Source organism: Python bivittatus, unplaced genomic scaffold (genome assembly GCF_059951505.1).
Source record: "Python bivittatus isolate LINGU-HERP-01145 unplaced genomic scaffold, Pbiv_v1 ctg000410_np1212, whole genome shotgun sequence".
Taxonomy (NCBI): Eukaryota; Metazoa; Chordata; class Lepidosauria; order Squamata; family Pythonidae; genus Python; species Python bivittatus.
This window is the reverse complement of record NW_028277067.1, coordinates 5142127-5168503: the sequence shown is the minus strand read 5'-3', so window position 1 is coordinate 5168503 and position 26377 is coordinate 5142127. Positions and strand designations below refer to the sequence as shown.

The following is a 26377-nucleotide window of genomic DNA, read 5'->3' as shown; positions in this document are numbered from 1 at the left end:
TCAACTTAATGACCATTCATTCAGTGACCATTTGCAGTTATGACAGTGCTGAAAAAGAAGACTTATGACCGGTCTTCGAAGTTGTGGCCATCCAAGCACCCCTGTGGTCATGTGATCTGGTGCTTGGCAACCCATTCGCACTTATGACTGGTTGCCAAGCGCCCCGCAATCACATGATCGCCATTTGCAACCTTCCCTGCCAGCTTCTTCAGAAAGTCAAAGGGGAAGCCGGCAGGGAAGATTGCAAATCACTGGGATAAGTCTCCTCCACCCGCAGACCCTCCCCCAGCACATTGCACCCTGCCGGCCACCGTGCACCCCCTCCCTGACCCACATGGCGCTTCTCATGCATCCCTGTGCACCCCCGTGCACCATCCCCAACCCGTGCCGTACCCCACACCCCCTCCCTGACCCATGCCGCATCCCCATGCATCCTCCCCAACCCCGATGGGGAAGGTCAGAGAGGCGCTGCGTGGGTCGGGGAGGTGCACAAGGCACTGTGGTGGTTGGGGAGAGTGTGTGGGTATGTGAGAGGTGCCATGCAGGTCAGGGAGGGTGAGTAAGTGTGCATGAGAGGCACTGCACGGGTTGAGGGTGTGCAGGGGTGCATGAGAGGTGCGGCGTGGGTTGGGGAGGGTGTGCAGGTGCGGGAGACTTACCCCAGTGACCTGCAATCTTCCCTGCCAGCTTCCCCATTGACTTTCTGGGGAAGGTGCCAGGGAAGGTTGCAAATGGTGATCATGTGGTTGTGGGGTGCTTGGCAACTGATCTTAAGTGCGAACAAGTTGCCAAGCACCCAGATCGCAATCACATGACCATGGGGGTGCTGGGATGGCCGTAACTCCAAGGACCAGTTGTAACCACCATTCGTTCAGCACCATTGTAAGTTGAAGACTACCTATATAAGAAAGATGTGGGAGGAAAAGAATGCTGAAATTAAAATTGAGCAATTCTTTCAAGGTCTCTTTTGTGGAATCCCAGCAGTTACTTCGTACTCCTACTCTGCCTTTCTTCATAAGAGGAATTTTGGCAAATATAATCTCCAATTACAAAAGAGTGAAATATATAGATGCTAGATAGTTCCATTCCAAGTAGCATATTAAAAAAAAAAGCCTCAAGAACCTTATTCTAATAATGAATCCATCAATGTAACTTGCCCTTCTTAACATTCTCTTCAGACATGTCCAGCTGGTGCCCTGTAAATAGATTGTGTTCATGTAAGAGGGTATCTCAGAAGCATTTCTTGCTTTTGGTCAAAGTAGATGAAAAAGGGAACAGCAGAAACCAAATCTGACAGGAGAATATATGGGAAAGATGGCTTCAAGACTTAAAAAAGACTGGGTAATGTTGCCCTGTGAACCAGAAGGATTAGCACCATAAAACCGTACCCGTCTTAAAGTTCCACCTACCTTGGCTATCTGCACACACCAGTTGAGGAGGTCCTGAGATCCAATGCGGTCCTTATTCTCCCGCACATAGTCTAGAAGGCAGCCATATGGCATGAGCTGAGTCACAAGCTGCACTGTGGAGGTGAGGCAGATTCCCAGCAGCCGAGAGACATAAGGGCTGCCTACACCTGCCATAACATATGCCTCCTGTGGAAATGGAGGAGGATGGAAGTTAGAGGTACTTTGTAGGAAGAGAACTATCTGAGAGACCAACAAGCACAAACAACAGAAGCCAAGCAATTAATTGGATGGGGGTGGAGAGGTACACTATATGTCTGTTGCCCTTTGCTGGAAGGAACACACCCGACCAGGAGGGTCATCAGGGTTTTCTTACATCCAAAATCTCCTTATTGGCTTTAGGTGAAGTGTTTTCCCGCAAGACTTTGATGGCCACTGGGATCTTCACACTTTCTCCATCTGGAATCCACACACCCTACATAGAAATTAAAAAATAATAATAATATGGTGATGAACACAATCAGATTATTCTTTAATCAAGGAAGTGTGTGTGTGCGTGCGCGTGCACCCAAGACGCATGGGGAATTCTGCACCAAAATTCCCCAAGGAGTCACTGGGATCCCACCCACACACTGAGTCTACATAGCAAATTAACCTTGGCAATTTTTAAGTGATATTATTTAGCTGTAATCACAATTAGCAATGTCTTCTGATAATCAGAAACTTAGTCAATCAGAATGAACATACAGATTTTGGACTAGATGAATAAGAAATGCAGCATAAGCAGCAGCAGAATATATATAAAAAGTTTTTCAGAATTTTACAACAAAGGCCTCAATTTGAGGATACATATTTAGGGACCTAAAGCACAAACATGCATTTTACTATGGCTACATTGCTTGCAAAACTACATTACACCTGTACATTAGAAATGCAGATAAAGATGTGTAAAAAAAAAGTGACTTTTCTGAGTTACAGTGGGGCAAAGAAGTATTTAGTCAGCCACCAATTGTGCAAGTTCTCCCACTTAAAAAGATGAGAGAGGCCTGTAATTTTCATCATAGGTATACCTCAACTATGAGAGACAAAATGGGGGAAAAAATCCAGAAAATCACATTGTCTGATTTTTTAAAGACTTTATTTGCAAATCATGGTGGAAAATAAGTATTTGGTCACCTACAAACAAGCAAGATGTCTGGCTCTCACAGACCTGTAACTACTTCTTTAAGAGGCTCCTCTGTCCTCCACTCGTTACCTGTAGTAATGGCACCTGTTTGACCTTGTTATCAGTATAAAAGACACCTGTCCACAACCTCAAACAGTCACACTCCAAACTCCACTATGGCCAAGACCAAAGAGCTGTTGAAGGACGCCAGAAACAAAATTGTAGACCTGCACCAGGCTGGGAAGACTGAATCTGCAATAGGCAAGCAGCTTGGTGTGAAGAAATCAACTGTGGGAGCAATAATTAGAAAATGGAAGACATACAAGACCACTGATAATCTCCCTCGATCTGGGGCTCCATGCAAGATCTCACCCTGTGGGGTCAAAATGATCACAAGAATGGTGAGCAAAAATCCCAGAACCACACGGGGGGACCTAGTGAATGACCTGCAGAGAGCTGGGACCAAAGTAACAAAGGCTACCATCAGTAACACACTATGCCACCAGGGACTCAAATCCTGCAGTGCCAGATGTGTCCCCCTGCTTAAGCCAGTACATGTCTGGGCCCGTCTGAAGTTTGCTAGAGAGCATTTGGATGATCCAGAAGAGGATTGGGAGAATGTCACATGGTCAGATGAAACCAAAGTAGAACGTTTTGGTCTAAACTCAACTCGTCGTGTTTGGAGGAGAGAGAATGCTGAGTTGCATCCAAAGAACACCATATCTACTGTGAAGCACGGGGGTGGAAACATCATGCTTTGGGGCTGTTTTTCTGCAAAGGGACCAGGACGACTGATCCGTGTAAAGGAAAGAATGAATGGGGCCATTTATCGTGAGATTTTGAGTGAACACCTCCTTCCATCAGCAAAGGCATTGAAGATGAAATGTGGCTGGGTCTTTCAGCATGACAATGATCCCAAACACATCGCCCGGGGAACAAAGGAGTGGCTTCGTAAGAAGCATTTCAAGGTCCTGGAGTGGCCTAGCCAGTCTCCAGATCTCAACCCCATGGAAAACCTTTGGAGTTGAAAGTCCGTGCTGCCCAGCGACAGCCCCAAAACATCACTGCTCTAGAGGAGATCTGCATGGAGGAATGGGCCAAAATACCAGCAACAGTGTGTGAAAACCTTGTGAAGACTTACAGAAAACGTTTGACCTCTGTCATTGCCAACAAAGGATATATAACAAAGTATTGAGATGAACTTTTGATATTGACCAAATACTTATTTTCCACCATGATTTGCAAATAAATTCTTTAAAAATCAGACAATGTGATTTTCTGGATTTTTTCCCCCATTTTGTCTCTCATAGTTGAGGTATACCTATGATGAAAATTACAGGCCTCTCTCATCTTTTTAAGTGGGAGAACTTGCACAATTGGTGGCTGACTAAATACTTTTTTGCCCCACTGTAAATATACAAAGTGTTGAGAAAATCAAGGAAATGGAGTTGGAATGGATCATAGGGGTTCTCTAATTCAACCCTCTGCTCTGTGCAGGATCCACTAAAGCAATTTCTCAACCTTGGCAACTTTAAGATGTGTGGACTTCAACTCCCAGAATTCTGGGAGTTGAAATCCACACATCTTAAAAGTTGCCAAGGTTGAGAAACACTGCACTAAAGCACCTCTGAGGGATAACCATCCAGTCTCTGTTTGAAGACCTCTACTGAATGAGAACTTCTGACTGATAAAATGATAAATTCGGCAAAAAACCTAAAAAGAGTAGAACAGGAATCATACCATATTATAATACTATAGCATGGTGTAGAAATACACTGATGAATAGAACTAAATATGCTCAAACCATGCTGACAGGAAAGGATGGGAGTTATACTTCAATTTGCCTGACCAGTTCCAGGTTGGAAAAGGCTAGCCAAGAATATGGTTTCTGCAATTCCACACAATGAAGACTGATCCCAGGGCAAGTGGAACAGCCAGAAAGAGTGAACATACACTGTCAAATAGATGGCAGAGCAGCACTGATTGGCAAGGATAGCTCCATACTTGGTTCCTTTCTGCTCTGGTTCAATCCCCTTCTCTTTGCAAATTGAATGAAGTCAAGAAGGCACTATAGCACATACTTTAACAGCATTCAAGATAGTTCTTCAAATTGCAGAGAACTTGCACATTTTTTGTTGATTCCAAGGACACTCCATACATAGTTACAGTGAGGGTCCCACATCAGCACCACATCTCTGTGATCTCACAATATTTTATCTGTTCAGCAGCTGAGCCAATTTCCAGCTAGAATATGGTGCATCGATAATCACAGTGAAGCCAGTTTTTCTTTAGAGATATTGAAGCCTGCAAAACTTGGAGGGTGGGCCATTTTTCTCATCAGTGGGAAATCTGGGTTTATCATACCTCTCAACTCCTATAGCAGTTCAGCCATTATTGCTTCATACCAGTACTTCTATAATCTTTTAAACTGAGCAGAAGGATGGTGCCTTTCCCTATCATAGACAACTACTCATGTTTCTTTCAGTTTTAGAAAGCATCAGACAGACACAGCAGAAAGAAATTTCTGTAGGGAATGGGCTATTAGTTGTGGGCTGTTTTTTGTGCTCTTCCCTTGGTCAACTGGGAAGAACACTGGTTGATTCATGTTGTGTTTTCAGTGTTTCAAGGCTGGTGCCAGTGAAGACCAGAGGTTGTCTTCAAAGGGTTTGGGGAGTGAGGGAAAGAGGGGAGATGCTCTGAATTTCTTGAGGTGGTCTTCAAATTATTGCCAACCAAAGCCTCCCCTGCCATTTGCCCAAATTTAACTAAGTAATTCTCAATCCCTGTTTTCCTCACCTTATACACAGTTCCAAAAGCACCTGACCCCAAAACCTTGACTTTTTTCAGTTCTGTCTCCTTGAGAATACGCATCTGAGCCTGGTTTGGAAGAGCTCCACTGGGGGTCAAAGGCTCCACTAACTAGCAAAGTCACAGAAAGAAACCAAGACATAAGAATGAGGGGATAAAAAAGGAGATAAATGTATTTCTGTCAGTAAATTTCCAATGCAAGAATATACCAACATTTTCTAGATGACACAAAGGTAAATGAAAACAAAAACAGTGCTTGGTATCCTTCAGAATTGTTGAAACATCTCTGTTGTAGAAGCTTTATGAGTTTAGGGAATAAGAAGTCAGCTTTTTTGGTTTTAACAGTGACCAACCACATACTTGTAATACATCTGGAAACAGAATATAAAGTCCCTCCACACCTATTTGTTCCCAGCACTCAATTCAGGTAGTCCTTGGGTTACGACAGCAATTGGGATCGAGATTGCTGTCGCTAAGTGATGTAGTTGTAAAGCGCAATGCCATATGACCACATTGTTTAGCAACAGCAATCCCTGCAGTCCCAGGTGCTGTCACGACACCAGGACCATGTGGGTCATTAAGCAGGAAGAGGTGGGATTCCCAGGCAAGGAGTGGGGGGGGGTGCTGGAGGGGGGTGCTGTGGGGGGTTGGGGGAGGTCTTGGGAGGGCTGGTTGAGGCCATGCATGGATTGGGAAGGGTGGGGGAGGATCGGTGCAGGCTGCACATGGGTCACGAAAGGCCTTAGGAGGTCTGGCACGGGGTGACCATGGGTCAGGGGGTTCTATTTTACCTCCCCCCACTCCATTACTAAAAGAAGGGGTGACAACTGCCAACTATACCTCAGTTTCCTGCAGAAGACGCCTCATTGCATGTTTCCTCTCTTGCTGCTTCCGTCGATTGATGCAAATAACAGTAAGAAGCAACAGTACTAGGGCAAGTGCAGCACCCACTACACCAGCAATGATTGAAGTAGCCTGGCTGAAAGAGGGAGGGAAAGATAGAGGAAAAAACTGTAATCTAAAACAGGGAATCCCAAACTGTCATCAGTCCCCTGCTTGGAACCATTAATCTGGGGATGGTTTACTCGCTCAAGGGATTAGGAGCAAACCAACAAGCAGAGAAACTTTCCCCTAACTATCACTGACAATAGCTGGGAAACCAGAGTCACCATTCCTTCCTCTTACAGTGACTTTGTTGGTTTCTTTGTCTGGCACTACAACAGTCAGGAAAATTACACACTTCCCAGATACAAGACACCATCTCTTCTCTCCTAAAACACAAATGCTTTTCTGTTCCTGATTTGTCTGTCTGTCTGTAGTATGCCTCCTTTGGGTGGGAAAGAGCAAACTGCTTGTAGACAGACTAAAATTACAAAGAGGCTGCACTAAAATCAATGTGTGGATCAGAGGTGTTTCATTCATTGCCAAAAGAGGCAGCAGGCCTACCCTCTGCTAAGCCTTTTCTTGAACATTATCAGAAAAGAACAGATCTCACCACTCTCTTGCCCCTCTCTAGCAATGTAGCCCATTAATTAAGTAGAACATTTTCTTAACATACACTTTGAACATATAAAGCTGATGTCTGCCAAATCAAACCCATTAATTTGTCTAGCTTGGAGGAGAGGGGACAAATTTTGGGGTCATCTGGGCACATTTTCTTTAGAAGCTCCTGAGGTTGCTTCCTACTATCCAATTTCAGGCCATTTATTACTTCTAAGCCTTCGCAAGTGGCAGCATTTGGCTGATCTTGGCTAGAGTTAGCAGTTAAGCAGACAGGATCTGATTAGTGCCTGGATGAATGACTACCACAGAATTCCAACATTGGGAAATCAAAAAACCTCCCCAAAGGCAGCACTTTCATGCTGTCCCCCAAGAAAACGGCCTGGATATGTCCCTAAATTGAGCTTAACTCAAAATAAGCTTTCCTTTTTGTAATTTCTGAAGCACTTTCAATACACAAGTACACTGTACTGTCGAAACAGCCATGAAATGTTTTCTGTGTAACCAAAAGGGCTAGTAATATACTTTTATTTTCTTAAAATAAAAGAAGTCTTTCAGTATTCTGAAAGACTATAATGAGATATAGTCATGCAATAGCATTGGTATGGGGTGTCAAGATGGCAGGTACAGTGTCATACTCCAAGTCCTGCACACCTATACAAAAGGAGCCAGGGTTGCATTTCAGTATTATGGCTACCAACCTGCCTATTTTGACTGCTACAGTCATGGCTATTATTGTGGCTTTTATTCACACAAAATCCAATAACCTTTAGACACCTCCCCCTTTGTGCACAGTAGGCTCTAAGTACATTATTTTGAATTCATGATAGAAAAATGAGATAAGAGAAAGAAGTAAAAAAAAAAATACCTGGGTTTCTGATCCACAGGGCAGCCAAATTCATCCCGTAATGCACATCTGGAAAAAGAAAACTGGTGAAATGCAATCGTTCACTGGGCAAGTTTTGCTTTAATGCAGTCTTTCTCAACCTTTTACCCTGGAAGTACCCTTGAAATAATTCTCAGATCTCAGAGAATCCCTGCATAAAAATGGCAAAAAACCTGAAAACTTCACAATACCATTCACTTACAACCCTAACCTACATAATCCATGTTTTATAATGTTTACAATGACAGCAAAGCAGCAGGCTGGCAGCAGAGTTTCAGGGTGTAAAAATTTCCACCGCCGCATACCCTATCATTGCACAGTACAAAGTTTAAAAAATAAACTATGCTTATCTTTTTTCAGATACAATCTCTCATGGATTCCTAGGATTTGCAGAATCCCAGTTCAGAAAGGCTGTTTTAACAAATAGCAGTTGTGCAAGAACACTACCAAATAGAGCTTATGCAAAAGAATTTTCTGGTGGGGTGTGTCCCATGCAAATTATAAGAGGGTGCCATTACAGTTTCTGCCTGGGCACAACAATGATATAGAACAATAAAGAGTCCATACTCTCCCTACTAAGATCTTACCTACACCTGAAATAGAATGAGGCAGCTAGAGTCAAAATGTGATAGGATGGATTGTACCAGATTGTAATTTGAAGAAAAAGGGAACACTATTTTCAAAGTTCACCTATCAAAAGGCAACAAAACATGGAACAGGGTAAGCTATAACCTCTTCTCCTAATCAGTTCAAGTTTAATATGGTGCGTGTTCCATAAGGTAGGGGCAGCCACAGAAAGGGTATGCTTCCTAGGTCCCACTAGATGGCAATATTTCATGGAAGGGACCTGAAGAGTATCCATCCTATCTGACCTAGCGGGACAGGCAGATACCTTCAGGGAGAGGTGATCCCACAAACAGCCTGGTCCTGTACCATGTAGGCTTTAAAGGTAATGACCAGCACTTTGAATTACACCCAGAAGGAAACTGGAAGCTAGTGCATCTCACACAACAGGGGTGTAACATGGGTGAACCTAGAGGGACCCAACATTGCATATGCTGCTGCATAGTGGACTAATTGTAGTTTCTGGGTCTCTTCAAGGGCAGCCTCATGTAGAACATGTTGTAATAATCCAAACGGGAACTGACCAAAGCCTGAGTGACTGTGAGCAAGGCCTCCTGGTCCAGGAAAGGGCACAATTGGCACACAAGATGAATCTGTGCAAAGGCCCCCCCCCCTCACAGCTGCCACCTGCTCTCCAAGCAGGAGCTGTGAGTCCAGGAGGACCCCCAAATTGTGCACCAACTCAGTCCGGGGAAATGCAATCCCATCCAGAGTCAAAGATGACATATCACCAGACCCTGTGGGGGCGAAAACCCAAAGCCACTCCGCCTTGCCAAGATTGAGTCAAAGTCAGTTCCTCCCCATCCTGACCCTCACAGCCTCCAGGCACTTGGTCAACACCACAACTGCATCACCTGTCAGGGCAGGGGTGAAGATGTACAGTGGGGCAAAAAAGTATTTAGTCAGCCACCAATTGTGCAGGTTCTCCCACTTAAAAAGATGAGAGAGGCCTGTAATTTTCATCATAGGTATACCTCAACTATGAGAGACAAAATGGGGGAAAAAATCCAGAAAATCACATTGTCTGATTTTTAAAGAATTTATTTGCAAATCATGGTGGAAAATAAGTATTTGGTCAATATCAAAAGTTCATCTCAATACTTTGTTATATATCCTTTGTTGGCAATGACAGAGGTCAAACATTTTCTGTAAGTCTTCACAAGGTTTTCACACACTGTTGCTGGTATTTTGGCCCATTCCTCCATGCAGATCTCCTCTAGAGCAGTGATGTTTTGGGGCTGTCGCTGGGCAACACGGACTTTCAACTCCCTCCAAAGGTTTTCCATGGGGTTGAGATCTGGAGACTGGCTAGGCCACTCCAGGACCTTGAAATGCTTCTTACGAAGCCACTCCTTCGTTGCCCGGGCGGTGTGTTTGGGATCATTGTCATGCTGAAAGATCCAGCCACATTTCATCTTCAATGCCCTTGCTGATGGAAGGTGGTGTTCACTCAAAATCTCACAATACATGGCCCCATACATTCTTTCCTTTACACGGATCAGTCGTCCTGGTCCCTTTGCAGACAAACAGCCCCAAAGCATGTTTCCACCCCCATGCTTCACAGTAGGTATGGTGTTCTTTGGATACAACTCAGCATTCTCTCTCCTCCAAACACGACAAGTTGAGTTTAGACCAAAACGTTCTACTTTGGTTTCATCTGACCATATGACATTCTCCCAATCCTCTTCTGGATCATCCAAATGCTCTCTAGCAAACTTCAGACGGGCCCAGACATGTACTGGCTTAAGCAGGGGGACACGCCTGGCACTGCAGGATTTGAGTCCCTGGTGGCATAGTGTGTTACTGATGGTAGCCTTTGTTACTTTGGTCCCAGCTCTCTGCAGGTCATTCACTAGGTCCCCCCGTGTGGTTCTGGGATTTTTGCTCACCATTCTTGTGATCATTTTGACCCCACAGGGTGAGTTCTTGCATGGAGCCCCAGATCGAGGGAGATTATCAGTGGTCTTGTATGTCTTCCATTTTCTAATTATTGCTCCCACAGTTGATTTCTTCACACCAAGCTGCTTGCCTATTGCAGATTCAGTCTTCCCAGCCTGGTGCAGGTCTACAATATTGTTTCTGGTGTCCTTCAACAGCTCTTTGGTCTTGGCCATAATGGAGTTTGGAGTGTGACTGTTTGAGGTTGTGGACAGGTGTCTTTTATACTGATAACAAGGTCAAACAGGTGCCATTACTACAGGTAATGAGTGGAGGACAGAGGAGCCTCTTAAAGAAGTAGTTACAGGTCTGTGAGAGCCAGACATCTTGCTTGTTTGTAGGTGACCAAATACTTATTTTCCACCATGATTTGCAAATAAATTCTTTAAAAATCAGACAATGTGATTTTCTGGATTTCCCCCCCCATTTTGTCTCTCATAGTTGAGGTATACCTATGATGAAAATTACAGGCCTCTCTCATCTTTTTAAGTGGGAGAACCTGCACAATTGGTGGCTGACTAAATACTTTTTTGCCCCACTGTATAACAGGTATCAACACCATACTGATGATACTGCACCCCATGGTGGCAAATGACCTCACCCAGCAGCTTCATATAAATATTAAAAAGGAGACAGCCCTGAGCCCTGAGTAACCCCATATTGCAGCAGCCTGGGGCTTGGCCTCTCACCCCCCACCAACACCAACTGAAATAGGCCACGGAGAAAGGAGAGAACCACTGCAAAACAGTACCTCCCACTCCCAATACAATGGAATACCTAATCTGATGGCATCAGAAGGATACCATTGTTGATAGTACTGAAAGCCACAGAGAGATCCAGGAGGGCCAGGATGGTTGCACCACTCCCATCCTGAGCCCTCCAGAGGTCATCCACAAGCACGACCAATGTGGTCTCGGTACTATACCCCAGCCTGAATCCAGACTGAAAAAGGTCCAGATATTTCCTCTCCCCACCCCTCCACATTAAATCAAAAATGAGGCAACCCAATAAATAATACAGGACTCTCCTATCTTATTCTTAATTTATGCATTTGTGTAAGCTAAAACTTAGATGGCTCATAAAACAAAACAACAACAAAAACCCTCCTTCTGTTCCACTCAAGCTTGAATAGCCGGACCCAAAATCAAAGAACAAAAGAGGCAAGGGAATGTCCCTTAAAAAGATTAACTGTAATTGCAACTACAGCAACGGAGGGAAATGCCTATTAATGAGAGAAGAGTCTTATTCTAAAACTCTGCTTTAAAGTATAATTTGTTCTTGTACGCAACTGAAGGGTCTTTAGATTGAAAGCTGATTACAGTTTTTGCATTACATTGTCCTCACTTTTCATCAGAAAGTAGTCAGAATCCTACTGTGTCTCCTTATGGACTATCTTCCCACCCCTGGACTTCAACCTTGTTGCAAACTCACGAGTGGGTACAGTTGATTGGGCAGAACTGACAGACGTTGTCTTCATCGGGGTACTTCCAAACAGGTATGAAAGAGCCATCGAGTTTCACACCACTGGGACACCGCTCTACGCAGGACAGTCCATCTTTGTAATGAGCACAAGCTACACACTGGTCTGCCTCCTGAAGGGGGAAAAAGGGTGGTGGGAAAGATTCCCTGTCATGCAGAGAAGAAAATAAACTCTCACCCATTTCAGGATATTGAATACTATCAATATTGAATGACGTTCCTGTTATTTTATCATACAAGCTGACCAGTTGCAGACATGACTTAGATGGACATAACCTACAGAGCAGTAAAAACCAGCTTTTTGATAGGCATCTAGGAATTTGGAGTCACGGGGTATGTTGCAAAGTTGCCTCAGGAAAATACCAGTGGTTACACGTTTTATTACATATGAAGGACATAGTTGTATAACTCAGATTCTGTAATACTGCAAACGCTTACTAGGAAGCAAATTAATCTCAAGGGTAACATTATCCCAAAATGAAGTTGCCTGAATCAAATTCACTCGTTAGCTTATAACATATGATGGTTTTACTCATGTAAAATTGAATGTTTGCCTTCTGTTTTAAAGTGCTATGGCCCTGGACACTGTAGACCAACTGCAGGTCCCTAGAAGGGAGGGACTGGATAGTTGCACTCCTTTCACTGTGAACCAATGGCAAAAGGACACACAAAGCTAATGAATGGGAAAAAAATACAATAATATAATATCAGAAATTCAAGATACTTCAGTGTTCTTACCGATCCGTAGCAAGATTCAGTCCCATTTTGGGGCATGCACTCTGGATGACATGAAAAGCACCGTGTTCCATTGATATATTCCCGGATATCTCTGCAAATTCAAACCAAGCCAAAATTTAGACAGTCTGATTTCTTGACATCCTAGTTTTCTCAAACGCCATTGATTTTTCAATTCAGAATCCAATGAATTAGAATAAAAACAACTTCATAATCAGAGTTGGGTGATTTAAAAATATTTATTTATTTGACTGGTGATGGATATTTTAGAAAAAGAGAAGGAATGATGTTACTTCCATATATCTTCAATAGACATGGAAAGCTGAGAATTTGGTAAATGGCACAGGATCCAGCATCCCAACAGTGATAAAAGTAAAAGTGCCATCAAGTCAATCTTGACTCTTCTTTTTTAATTCATTTATGTTTATTAAGAATTGTACATGAAGTAAAAGACAATCTAAAGAAAAAGAAAAAGGTGCAAGCAAAGAAAAAAGAAAAGAAACTAATGTTATGAAATATGACTTCTGACCTTCTCTTCAACAGGTAATTGCAATCTTAGAATCTTCCCTCCCTCTTAGATGTTATACAAATTCCTTCAGCCCCTCACATCTTTTTTAATTCTCAAACCCATAAATCATATTTTCTTCTTTCAGCAAAAAGTCCATACTGTTTAAGGTTTCAAGCAATCTTTACTCTTGATGAGCCATAATGGCACATCCAGGAGGTTTTCTAAGCATGACAATGAAACAGCTTACTATTGCTTTCTTCCAGAATAAATCTACAGCCCTGGATTTTCCTGTCAATCTCCAAGTACTAAATCAGGGCCAATTCTGCACAGCTTTCTAGATCATCCAAGGTAAGCTATGCAGTGCCACCTACTGAAACTTTAAGGAAGTTATCCTCTGCTTTTTATTTGGGGATAGGGGAAATCAAACACATTCTTACATTTTATTGTGATTTTATTTATTACTAACACTAATATGCTACTCCAATTGTATCCAACTCTGAACAGCTTATACTTCCTGTTACATTCAGTAACAGGATTAAAATACAAGACTTGAGGAAACTTTTCCCCCCCTTCCATTTAGCATTTTCCAAACTCTTTCCCTCCTGCATATTTTCTTAATCAGGACCCCACTCAGAAAAGCCCCACCCAATCACACCTCCCCACTGTCACATACCCCTCTAGAACACTGCAATTCTCAATGCATTCCTTCCCCCGGAGAAAGCCGTTGCAGGACACACACTGACTTTTCCCTGGTCCCCAGCAATGTCCCTGGGAGCACAGCGAGAAGCAAATCTGGCCTTGGAGATCTACAGAGAAGAGATACAAGTGAAGGCTTGTGAGCACATAACCTTGCTATCAGTAAAGGCAGGGGGGCTAGAGGTCAGCAATGGGTATCACCTTGAAAGGGGCAGAATATTCAGGGAAACCAGTCAAAATAATTAACAGCTGAATACAAGGCTAGGAAATAAACTAGATATAGCAAAGGGAGCCACTTTTGTTCATTTATTATATATACAGGTAGTCCTTGGTTAACCACCACTCATTCAGTGACTGTTTGAAGTTATGATGGAGCTAAATGAGTGGTGGTTACGACGGGTCCTCGAAGTTCTGGCCTTCCCAGCACCCCTGTTTTCATGGGATCATGATCTGGATGCTTGGCAACCAGCCTGTACTTACAGCGTCCTGCGGGGACATGATTGCAATTTGTGACCTTCCCTTCCACTTCCGACAAGCAAAGTCAATGGGGAAGCCATCAGGGAAGGTTGCAAGTTGCTCAGATAAATCTCCCTTACCCGTGCACCCTCCTCCAGCCTCTCTGCACTCATGCCATGCCTCCCTGGCCACTTGCACACATTTGTGCACCCTCCCTGAGCCTCACAGAACTCATACCATGCCTCCCCAGCCACTTGTGCATCCTCCCTAACCACTCACGCACCCTCCCCTACCCGGCAGCAGCCACCCCAAGCCCCACCACACACACCATGGCTCCCCCGCCACCTGTGCACCCTTCCCGGCCACCCTCGCACCATCCTTCAGCAGAAGCCACCCCAAGCCCCACTGTGCTCATGCTGAGCCTCCCTGGCCACCCACGTACTCCCTTGCTCCCTCTCATACCATCCTCACTTCTTTTGAATTAATGAAATGGCCGTTGAATTTTAGGGGTAAGATTTAAACAAGTTAATGAATAAAACTGTCCCATTATCCCATATACCTGTTAGATAAATATACTTTATTATATTCATTGACTGTTATGGAAAAGAGGGGGGAAAAGGTAAAAAAAACCCCAATAAAATGTAATAAGCATCCATACCTAAAGAACCCTAACCCTAACTTGTGATATCCTGGCCATTCATATAATCACTGTTTCCTTCTTTATAAGTATTGGCAATTCCTTCACAGACTTCTTCAGAGATCAGTACTATAGTACAAATCTCCCTCCTATACAAGGAATCTGCTCCCTAGTCTTTTCTACAATCTGCTGAGCTTCTCAGCACTTGAAGTTAAAAGATTACTATTACCCTGATTCTTGCATCAAGTACTAAACTATGACAGCCAGTGTGGTGTACAGATAGTCCCCAGTTTAAGAATGAGTTCTGTTCCCAAGGTCTGTTCTTAAGATGAATTTGCATGTAAGCTGGAACAGTATTATTGTATAATACTGTAGAAGTAGTATTGTGTAATGAACTCAAACCATTGTGTATTTAATTTGAATCCCTGTGCATTTAACTCAAATTTTCCTACAATAGGCTCCATTCTTAACTATGGGTAGTCCTTATACCGGGTTTTCTTAACCCAGGGACTACCTGTATGATTAAAGTGTTGGGCTAAGAGTGGGGAGACCCAGGTTCTAGTCCTCCCTCAGCCATGGACACTCACTGGGTGACTTTGGGCCAGTCGCTCTCTCAGCCCAATCCACCTCAGAGGTTTGCATTTGTGGGGACAAATAGGAAGAGTGAGCACTATATATGCCACCTTCTGCCCCTGTACAAAAGGTGGGATATTAGTTGAATAAATAAATGAACCCATGTGTAAACCAACCTTATGCTTGATTTTCCTCCTCCACCACATTTTTGAGTAATCACTCTGTACTACCATTGATTAGAGAAATGTGCACTAAAGCAGAATAAGAAGCTCCACGGAACTCTCCTGCCATATCCCCTGGGATGAGTTGCCCTTCCCAGGAGAAGCAGGAGCTGAATGAGAATAAAGAGCTGGGGGGGACCGTTCCACAAGAGCCAGGGCCAACTCTGAGGTCCTGACAGAATCACTATTCTGACCTTGGACTCAGAATCTGAAGGATTCTGCCAACCAAGTCCATGAAAATGCTACTGCCACCAAGCTGAGTACCAGGTGACCAAGAAATGCCAGATGGTGCGGGAGCTTTAAGAATAGTAGTCTACTCAGAAGTAGGCTATTGTTTCCAAGTAGCCTAGCAACCATGATTTAATCTCAGCAGCACCAGCTATGCTGGAATAGAAATCAGAAACTTCTAGAATAAAAGCCTTTTCCTGAGTTCATTTCAACTTTGAAACAATATCTGAGATAGCTTATCCTTAACTGCTGTGTGCCTTGCAAACAGCCCTTGCTATGACTACTCAGCTAAGTTCACCTCTGCCAGAATTTTGACAATGTTTCCAGCCTCTCTCTCTGAACTTTGCTACAGATGCTGAAACCTTTTGCTTTCAACTCTGGACCCAACTTTGACTTTGTTGTTGTCTAACGATTATTATAAATGCTTAGTGCTATATTTTGACCTGAATTGTCTGACAACTCTTTTTTCATCTCTGCATGAGACCTTGCACAAAACATCTCCATTTACTTTTCCCTTGTTTCATCTTGCCGGTCATGCTATTAGAACCTGCCCAAACCAAAGGTATGCTAAGCAACCTTCCAACTTCTTTATCTGAGCTCACAATATTGCAAAAAGATCTCACATGAGATCCCATTTAAGTCCTTTCAGCTGTCCATCAGAACATCTGGTTTAAAGGACATTCCCATACCTACAAAGAATGAGGGGGAAAAGACATTAATGGGAATGGGCTTCACACATGCTTACCACACTGCTCAGGTGGGTTGTTGTCATTGTGGAATAGCTTCTGCCGAGGGTTTCTGAAGATGTCTCCCCAAGGAACATTTTGGATGAAGCAAAGGTTGGGATTGTGGTGGATAAGGACCATGCCACTACTGATCTCTTGTAGTGAACGCAAGCCCAGCGAGGAGATGTTGAGGTTTTGCAGTGTTAGGGAATAGGCTCCACTGCCACATGAAATAGATTTCCCAATTAAAATGAGCAAAATACCAATGACAAAAATAGCCACCTCTTTGGTTAAATATACACCACTAAGCTAGAGAGATAATGTGGCCATGCAGAGACACTATCCTCCTGACTCTCTGTTTCTTTGCTGTGGAAGGAAGAAACTGCTTGAGAGATTAAATGTGTAGATAAAGAGCTTATAGAAAATAGTTAAAATAGAAAATAGTTTTATTATTAAGATTCATTTCTACAATAGTTGTAGGCATTTATAATTTAAATGCCTTTTTCTTTTATTTGTAAGTTTTCCTTTTTTAAAATAAAAGTCTCCTCCTTCCGCCAGCCACTGAGAGGAGATACAAAAACCCAATCAATTGTCCAAATTTCCAGTAGTTTGTGTCTATTAAGTCTGGGTCAATCTGGTAATTGGTCATTCAAAAAAAGAACCCAATCGCTCAGATATGGATTTTCCCATTGACAGCTAAACAGAGATGTTGTCCCTGCTAAAACACTTGAGAGAACTTACTTGTAAAGTGCCCGCCCTCGGATCACCTGAAGGTTTTGGAAAGGACTCAGGTCCAACAGAGTCTCTGGCCAGGATTCAATGTATAGGAAGCCTGAGAAAACACCAAGTGAGGTCCATTCAATGGAGAATTGTGATTCCTGATTTTCTAGGGATTGATGTTAGCCCCATCACAGAGGAGCAATCCTTTGGTCAGAGGCAGGGACCAAGCAGGAGTGTGGTTTATTACAAGCACTAGTACACTGCCCTTATCACAAGGCCTCCAGGCCCTCAAAACTACCCTGAAATCTCTTTGTACATACCTGTTAAATCTTTCAGGTCCACAAAGACTTCAAGTTGTTCAGGTTGTAGGGGTGGGGTATTGGTGGCAGGATCTCTAAATAGAAAAGGAGGGAACAGCTTTGGGTGAAACTAAGCACTCACATGCACACATCTAAGATGTCTTGTCCCCTCCACTTATCCCTGGTTACTCTAGTGATCAATACTGCCTTTATAGAATTGGTTGAAATGATGCCAAAATATTGCACTTTCACATGCCACATTTAGGAGAATTACAGGACTATTTTTTCCAGGACAATTTCATAGTAAAGGTATAGAAGTGAAGAAATATAAACATATACATCCTCAAGTCCAACATTTCGCTCCCAAAGTTCTCACTTTCAAAAGAATGCTTTGGGTGGCTGAGGGCCATGGCAGGTATCATGAATGAGAACAGTATTCTGCCCCATCAAACAGCTTCCCCCTAAGATTCAGATGACTCCAAGCCTACTGGCCTTCTGTAAGGCTCTTAAGATCTGGCTGTTCCCTTGGGTATCAGGTCTGTGTGATGAGATAGCCCCTTTCTAGGAACCACAGTGATATGTTGGTTAGTGTCTTTGGTTGCCAATTTGTTCTGCTATTTTGATTCATACTTTGTGATTGTTTTAAATGTGTTTGCATGCCTTTCAGAGTCACTATGAGATGGGCAGCCATACAAGTTAAATGAGTGAATGAATGACACAATGCTGTCACTTTAGGAAGCAGGACTATACTTTTTATCACCTCATATTGGGAGTCGTTTTGTTGTGTTAAGCCTATTAGAGATTAATACGTCGTCTTTTTAGAAGACTCTAAGAAAACTATGCTGCCAGTTGGCCGTTTTGCTAAATTGCAACTGACTGCAAAAAAGGGGGCTTGAATATGAGTCCTGTAAGTAACCCACTTCCAAGATGATTTAATTTTTCTGATGTCACAGGGGATACTCACTTTCCATTAAAAAGCAACAATACATTGTGCTATCATGAGATGTGTTTCCAAGGACAAATCACTGAAGGGATATTACAAGGCTTTCATAGTTCATGCTCAGATTTCCCTATAAAACTGTGACACTTTCTAGTCAACAATATTAAGAATATTAACAATATTGAGAAGTATGTTAATTACTCCAAGCCTGGAACCAAATCCCATCTGCCATTTCTTAGGCTATAGACACTACTCCCTTAAGCCTTTTCACTTTTGTGCTGGCAAACAGGAGCCAGGATGTATTCAGATTACCTACCCAGATTACCCATAAGGCAAATGGGAGCCTTATGTTTCAGATTACCCAGCACCAAACATCACTCCTACTGCTGGGAATGTTTACTCTAAGAAATACCCAGGTTTCTCAGTTTAGAAACCTTCCCATCAAAATTGTTAACATAGATAAAAGCGTCTATCTTAGGCCAACAAATTATTTTCTCTCTTCACACACAAGTTCCACTGGCACCATTTTTTTCCTGTTCCACAATAGTCTCACAATCCAGATTAGTTCTGTTTCAGAACGAAGCCTGAATGCAGTTCTTTCCCTCCTCAACACCCTACTCCCCATTCTTCTTCTTGCAGACTTCAATTTTGAAGAAGATGCAGCTTAAATGTTTAGGCTTTGAAAATAAAATTGCTCAGTGATGAATTTAAGTTGATGGCATGTGGTGCTATTAGCATGTTTTCAGCCTTTTCTTTCTGGTCATATGAGTTAGTACCATTCAAAAATAAAAGCTGGGGTTCTAAAAATGCTGATTTGTGAAATAAGCTTCTAATTTAAGCTATGTATGGTTATTTGTGATTTTAAAAAACTTATCTAGAAACAACAGTTGTCTGACTTTAAAAAGCAACAAAGCCTAGTTGCAGCTCTTGTGCAATAGTTTACTGGACCTGCCAGAAGCTTCCAAAGATTAAGCTGGGATATATCACTCAGTACAACTACACAGATGTATCACAAAAACTGATATATTCTTCTGACTCTAATACTTGGTTACCTACCCTGCAAAGGTCTCTTTCAGAAAAGCTAAACTGCCAAAGATCTTGGTGCAGCCAGCAAAATGGTGGATGTTAGAGGCATTGACAGCACGAACACCTTTCAGGAAGTCCATTCCTAAACCATAGCAGACTAAAATAGAGAGAAGGCGGTGTAGAATTAGCTAAAGCAAAGGAAGGATGCATATATGTATCTATACATCTTACTAAACCAACAGTGTAGGCCATCCTATAACCCTGAACCTCTGGACTGTATAGCCAGTGAAGAACAGCTAACTTGGCCATTCCCGGAGGCTGAACAGTATGGAAGGCAATCCACAGGCAATAAGCAAATAGGCCCAAGCCTAATGACTGGGATGGCCGAACTCCAATACAGTAAGAGTGAATGCCAAAAATGGTGACTGAGCAATTTACAACTAAGCCAAGGTGACTGGAGTTGGATAAGCGTAAAGCCAGAACCCATACATTCCTTCCATGGCTCTGTCAAGATAGAGAGAGAACGTCAAGGAGAATCAAGATAGTTAGAACTTTGCTGTGTCCAGGGAAATACAGAATCCTTTTACCCTCCAGCCAGTTTCAGTTCTTACCTTCTGGGCAAGAACTGTCACATTTCTCACATTTTTGCATAGTACCCATGCTCACTTCTTGACTGTTCTGGGGACACACCAAAGTGCAAGAGCCCACCTCTGCGGCCAAGTAGTTATCTGTTATGAAATACGGAAAAACCATTTTTAAAAACTCTGCACAGAAATCCAGCAAGTCAAGGAAAAGTAAGGCTGTAACATCTTGATGGCATAACTGATTATGTGTATGAAACCGTCTGGATGCACGAGCAGTCCAACAGGAGTGTGGGAAGCCCACATACCAGTCCACTAAAAGGCTGAAAGTGATCAGAGGCATCTATAACCCAATTATCTGCCCCTCGCCCCAAGCAGGGCCATCCACAAACAGAGCCTTACAAGGGCAATGAGGGACACACGTTGCTCCAAAAGTGTAGCGTCCATTTGGGTTGTGCATAATTTCAAAAGTATCTGGATTGTAGTTCATCAAAGGTGGACAGTGCAGTTCACATATCCCACTGTGGTTGAAGTGCAGGCAGGCCTGGAGAAACAGCAAGCAGCAGCACTTTAAAAAAAGCACAGCAGGCAACATTCAAGGAACAATATAGGAGAGGGCCTGCCCTGTTCATCTCTTGGAGGAAAAGCAACAAAAATGGTGCTTCAAAAGGAGCCATTGCTTTGTATCAGGTAAAGACAGCAAGAGCCATTTTAATAGTACAGCCTGTAAAAATTGTGTTTAATATTGGTTCCCTGTTTCCAATTAGCTCAAGTACTCTAGAGTAGCAGTACACAAGTTAAGTTTTGCTTGCCAGAGGAAGCATCCAAATATTATTGCATCTTTACAACAGCTGCTTTATTGACAATATGCACACACAGCACCCTGTGAGGCTGGGCTGAGAGGGACTGGCCCCACAGTCACCCTCCCCAGTGGCTGAGGGGGCTTCAATGTAAGTTTCTCCAATCCTAGTTGAACACTTTAGGCACTATGCCACACTACAGTGGCATTATGTATAAACCAGGCCACTATGGCTTGTCCAACAAGGCTTGACTTAGTGCAATAGAGGAATCCAGCCACAAAACTGAAGAACAAAGAGAGAACTCAACATATTTTCTCATAGGGTGGGAACTTAAAAGTCAGTGAACATATCTCCAACATCTTCTGCCTAGAACCTCCACCACTGGCTCTACCCTGTCTTGCCCTAGCCCAATCTAACCCACTTCCAGTGCTTTCCAGATGTGTTTAGTCATATGCTAGAACAAGCTAAGTTTAGCTCCTTGCAGGAATGCTGGTGGGTATGAATGAACAGATGTCAACTTCGCTGCAATCAGAAAGTGGCAATCTGTTCAATGAAGTACACATCTCAATGCTGGGGGAGAAGCCTCCAAAAAGTCCCCCACTCACCAGGCAATCGGAGTGTTTGGGTCCTGTGCAGCCTGCTGCACACTGCTCGTGGCAACAATCTGTCGGGCGTCCCCCTTTGCACCTTGGGCAGCTGCTGGCACAGATTGTACTTGTCACTGGCCAAAAATAAAAGAAAGAAACCAGTCATTCCACCTCTATCCCAGACAAGGAGAGGTCTCTGCTCTCAGACACTTTGCAGGAAGGAAGGACCTGAATCCAGTCTCATCCTCAGCCAGGAGCAACTGTGTGATGAAGGAGGCTAGAGAAACCTGCTGCTGAGACCACCATGGAAATCACAGCCTGAGCAGCACTGGCCTTCAGGTTGTTGGGGACAATCAGGGACAACCAGAACAGGCCAGGAAGCTTTGCCCAGAGGAAGAATAGTCAAGAGAACAGAAAAAGCTGAAATTCCAGGCAGCCAGGACACCACTAAGCAGAAGCAAAGCTCTCAGAAAAAAATAATGGAAGCCTTCTGCCCTCTAAAGCAACTTTCTCCCATTGTCTTGGGGTTATAACTTCCAAATTCCCTTGCTGAGTGGGGAACAGGTTCTGAGAAGGGCAATGAGAATGTTTCAACTTGAAAAGAAAGGATGGCAGAAAAGAGGGGAATATGATAGCATGCTTTAGTTATCTGAAGGGATATCACACAGAATAAAGGATTTAAATTACAAGAAGGCAGATTTCATGTGCATCTTAGAAAAACCTTCCTAATAATAAGAGTAGCTTGACAGTGGAGCCAATTACCCAGGGAGATAGTGGTTTTCCTGCACTGGACTGAATCCATTCCAGGCTAGATTGCCATTGGTCTTGCTTTGGCGTAGACCCAGATGGCCTAAATGGCCCCTTACAGCTCTAAGATCAGATCAGTAACGGATCTGAAGCTCAGTATTTTTTAGCCCTGGGACCCTGGAGTTTTGAAACAGATTGTCCAGCCATCTCCTTGCATATGTTAGAGATCTTGCATAAATTTGCTTTTTTCCCCTCAGATCCCAAGCAGTAATGTTCCTTCTTACATATTTGACAGCTCCCTTTTGCTTCTCCCCAGCAGTGGTTATTATGCGGGCAGATTTGGCTGCAGTCAAGGCCTAGTGGGAAAGAAAACACACTTTTAAAATCTTACATCTAGGAGGAAGAAACATGCAGTAACAATTGTAAGACACCAGATATGCTCAGCTGGAGAGACTGCAAGAATGAAGTTGGCAAAGACTTGGTGTATGTTGTAATTTTGCCAGAACACAGAATACAGTAGTACTGAATACAGAATTCAGCTTGCTAAGAATATCCGCTTTCATTTTTTAAACTAAGTTTCTAGCCCTTACGTTTGTAATGGCAAGCATGGTACTGTGTAAGACACACCTGCGGAAGACTCGAATGACACAGAGACAGCTGAACATGATTGTCAATGGAGAAGAGCAGAGCTTTAGTGTTCCTTTGTGATAAACCAAAATATATCAACAAAACACAAAATATTGCAGAAGGCATTATACAAAACTAAGAGAAAATATGTAATAGTCTCAAATTTGCTTAATAGCACAGAATGCAGAACTTGGCTTTTCATCATGTGAATTTCAACAATTTGGGCACAGAATCCAGACAATCCTCTGATAGCTAAAAGTCCAGATGGTGCACACTGGCTTATTAGGATACAATGACATCAGCCAGGTCAGAAGTGAGGAATTCCTAGAATGCTGATGGTGGAGTTGGTTTTCATTCAGACATCCTGAATAGCTGAACAATGGACACGTAGGAATGAGATGGAAATACAGGTAATCCTTGGGTTACAACCATTTGTTCGGCAACCATTCAAAGTTACGATGGCACTGAACGAATGGTACTTACAATGGATCCTCATAGTTCCAGCTGTTGCAGCATCCCTGCAGTCATGTGATTGTGATTTCTGACGTTCCCTGCTGGCTTCCCACAAACAAAATTCAATGGGGAAGCCAGCAAAAAGTCAGAAGTTGCAGTCATGTGAGGTCCTTGCTTAACGACCCACGCAATCCTCGCTTAATGATGGCAACTGGGACTGCCAGAATTGCCATTGCTAAGTGACGTGGTCATGTGATGTCACGCTTTATGACCACACTGCTTAGAGACAGCAATTTCAGTTGCAACTGGTGCCATAAGCCAAGGGCTACGTGTAAGTTGGTAATAAAAGGATATGGCTTACTCACCCAACCCCACAAATTATAGAAGGACCTACAGGGAAGCATAAATGAGAAAAGAATAATCCAGTGATAAAATGCAGGATTACAAATGCTAGTTTGGTTTGTTGTTCCAGTCGTTATGGGTATGCTACATGCAGAAATCACAAAAACTAGAAGTAGAAATATGATACCCAGGAACTTCAGAAGTAGCTCCACATACATAAGAGCAAACATAAGCCCATTTGTATTATTAATGTAAGCTGTGGAATTCATTTTATCATAGGGCAAGACTTATTTTTACCAGAGAGTAGGATAGCACTGATGAAAAGCCAGAATTTTGAACTTTACTCAGAAGAAACAAGTAGATATGAAATAATTCTATAATATGCTTCCTGCACTCACGCATCATTAAAAACAAAGATTTATTTCCACACAGAATTCCCCGTGAAGCCCAGGGCCTAGTCAATTATGCTTACAGTTCCTACGGCGATGGCTGCTGATCTCCGTATAGTTTTGCCAGTTATATTTATGGAAGATAGCTTCCCAATGGATGGTCTCCTGAAAGCAAAGCTGAGGGTTCCTGTCTATAATTATGCTACCTTTTAAGATCTCTGAAAGCAAACAGGGGGAAAGGAAGAGACAGCAAAGAGAAATGAGTTAACAGTCTGCGTTTGTTCATTTTTTTAAAACCACATATTCAGTCTACTGAAAAGTTCAACCTATTGCCACAACTGAGCTGAAGTAAGCTGTATGTATATAACAGTATAGAGAGAGTTTTGTACAGCACTCCTAAAGTTACTTCTGCAGGTTGGAAAGCGAGGCAGAGGTAACTGCTAGCTAGGAGTTTGGTGAGTTGTGATCCCAACACATCTATGCTGAGGAAGGTAGGCCTATGGTCAACATGTAAGTTCAGGACACAAGCAAGATTCAAACAAGAAACATTGTACCTTATAGTTCAGGTTGAAATCCGATGCCTAAGTTTCTGAAATCAGGGGAGCTATGTCTGTGTGGTGGATATAGGATCAGACCATCAATCTGTTAGGTTACTATACATGTACTGCCAGCAAAATTTTTGTTCATACCCTGCACACTGGATTGATGGTAAACGGAACCATGGAACAGATACTTTGGAGTGGGGGAGCTGATAAAGCTTGTTGGTATGAGCTTGGGCACCAAGAAGTAGGTGAGGCAAGTCTTCCCACCTCGCAGTGAGCAAAACTTTTCAAATTCACACAATTTCAAATTCTAAGCACACCATTAGGAGCTTAAACCAGTGTTCCAGCAACTCTAGAAGCATTCTGAATTCAAAACAGACCCTGCAAGTCTGTTCTGAGGTCAGTTTCGGCATTTGATCTGGGTAACTCTACAAATTTGAGATGATTTGCACACCTCTTATTTCCACGAATGGGAAAATGACCTCACTACAGAACTTCAGAGTTTTAACTTGAAATATCACCTTTAGTGTGATTTTTTTTAGAGCTGAGCCAAATATAAATGGTTTCAGCTGTCAAACAGAAACACTAGGGTGTTTTTACAGAGCTGGAGCTGGTCCTAAGGCTGTGCAGATATTTCATTCGGAAGTATGCAGGAGATCTACATTCAGATACAGATGCTCAAATGGACCATGCCATTTTGCATTTTAAAAATTCCATGCAAATAAAAAACAAAAAGCTAACATAGCCAAACATGTCTCCAGAAATAATATGATTCCTTACCATATGTACTTTCAAGTGATAAAATCTCTCCTACCTCCACGTTTTGTTACATTCAATCTCTCCTTTCCTTTAGAAGCTCAAGGTGTCAGAGATAGCACTTCTTTAAAATTTTCTGAATTAGTGCACGTATTTGTATCCAAAATTATTTTTTACACGTCCACCAAACACAATAAAGTGTCCCTTCATGTTGTCATGCTGATGTTCCTTATTCTCTCATCCTACTATTTAAATTCACACATAGCCTTCAGACCTTCATTACTGTTTTGTCTCTCCTGAGCTACACTGTTTTCAGGTATTGATTTAGCAAGCCAGGAAGAAAACCACCCCAAACAAGTCAAGCTGAACTACAGGAATGCCTAGTCCAATCAGTATTGGCCTGACCAATTATATCTACCAGGGAGAAACTGCAGAAAACTCTGAACGTGTGGGTGGGTGGGTGGGACAGAGGCAAGGCAGCACTGCTTTTGTATAGCAGTGGTGATATCGGGGAACAGCCTTCTCCATGGAGATCAGAGTGGCTCCCTCCTTGCTGGTCTTCTGGAAACTCTTGAAGACTGAACTCTTTCTGGGAGTTTCTGCTTGGTGCAAATATTGTCACCTCTATTTTTATTTATTTTATTGGTAGTTTGCATTGTATAGTTCTTATTTTTCTAATGTTTTATTCTTATAATAAATGTTTTTAATTTGTAATTGTTCTATGTAACCTGCCAAGATTCTTTTTTAATAGTGGCAGCTTCGTAAGATATTTAGTAAATAAATATTGCAGTGCACTCTACGGCCAGCTAACAAACCAATAGTAATCACTGCTGGCTTCTCCTAACAATAGGAATATTTACACAAATTGTGGCTTATTTAGCATTATATGTGAACTGGAATCTTTGGTTTGTTAGAACCCATAAAAGATTCCAGTTCACACATCCTGCTAAGCAATCCACAAAGAGTGATTCCTGCCTTTTTGT

At 42.7% G+C, this 26377-nt stretch overlaps 1 protein-coding gene across 3 annotated transcripts in view; it reads right to left on the bottom strand.

Annotated features, from left to right (window-relative positions):
* Nucleotides 1-26377, bottom strand: part of ERBB2 (erb-b2 receptor tyrosine kinase 2) — a 72349-nt gene that overhangs the window by 10870 nt on the left and 35102 nt on the right. For all 3 annotated transcript variants that reach the window (XM_088143407.1, XM_088143406.1, XM_088143408.1), the window contains 17 exons: nt 24180-24314; nt 22570-22641; nt 21557-21672; nt 20554-20695; nt 20182-20298; nt 19601-19727; nt 17626-17699; nt 17327-17417; nt 16606-16805; nt 13723-13855; nt 12545-12635; nt 11759-11919; nt 7748-7795; nt 6220-6358; nt 5368-5490; nt 1783-1881; nt 1410-1595 (listed from right to left, as the gene is read on the bottom strand). In XM_088143407.1, the coding sequence (XP_087999533.1) occupies nt 1410-1595; nt 1783-1881; nt 5368-5490; nt 6220-6358; nt 7748-7795; nt 11759-11919; nt 12545-12635; nt 13723-13855; nt 16606-16805; nt 17327-17417; nt 17626-17699; nt 19601-19727; nt 20182-20298; nt 20554-20695; nt 21557-21672; nt 22570-22641; nt 24180-24314 (2054 nt within the window). The remainder of the gene's footprint in view (nt 1-1409; nt 1596-1782; nt 1882-5367; nt 5491-6219; nt 6359-7747; nt 7796-11758; nt 11920-12544; nt 12636-13722; nt 13856-16605; nt 16806-17326; nt 17418-17625; nt 17700-19600; nt 19728-20181; nt 20299-20553; nt 20696-21556; nt 21673-22569; nt 22642-24179; nt 24315-26377) is intronic.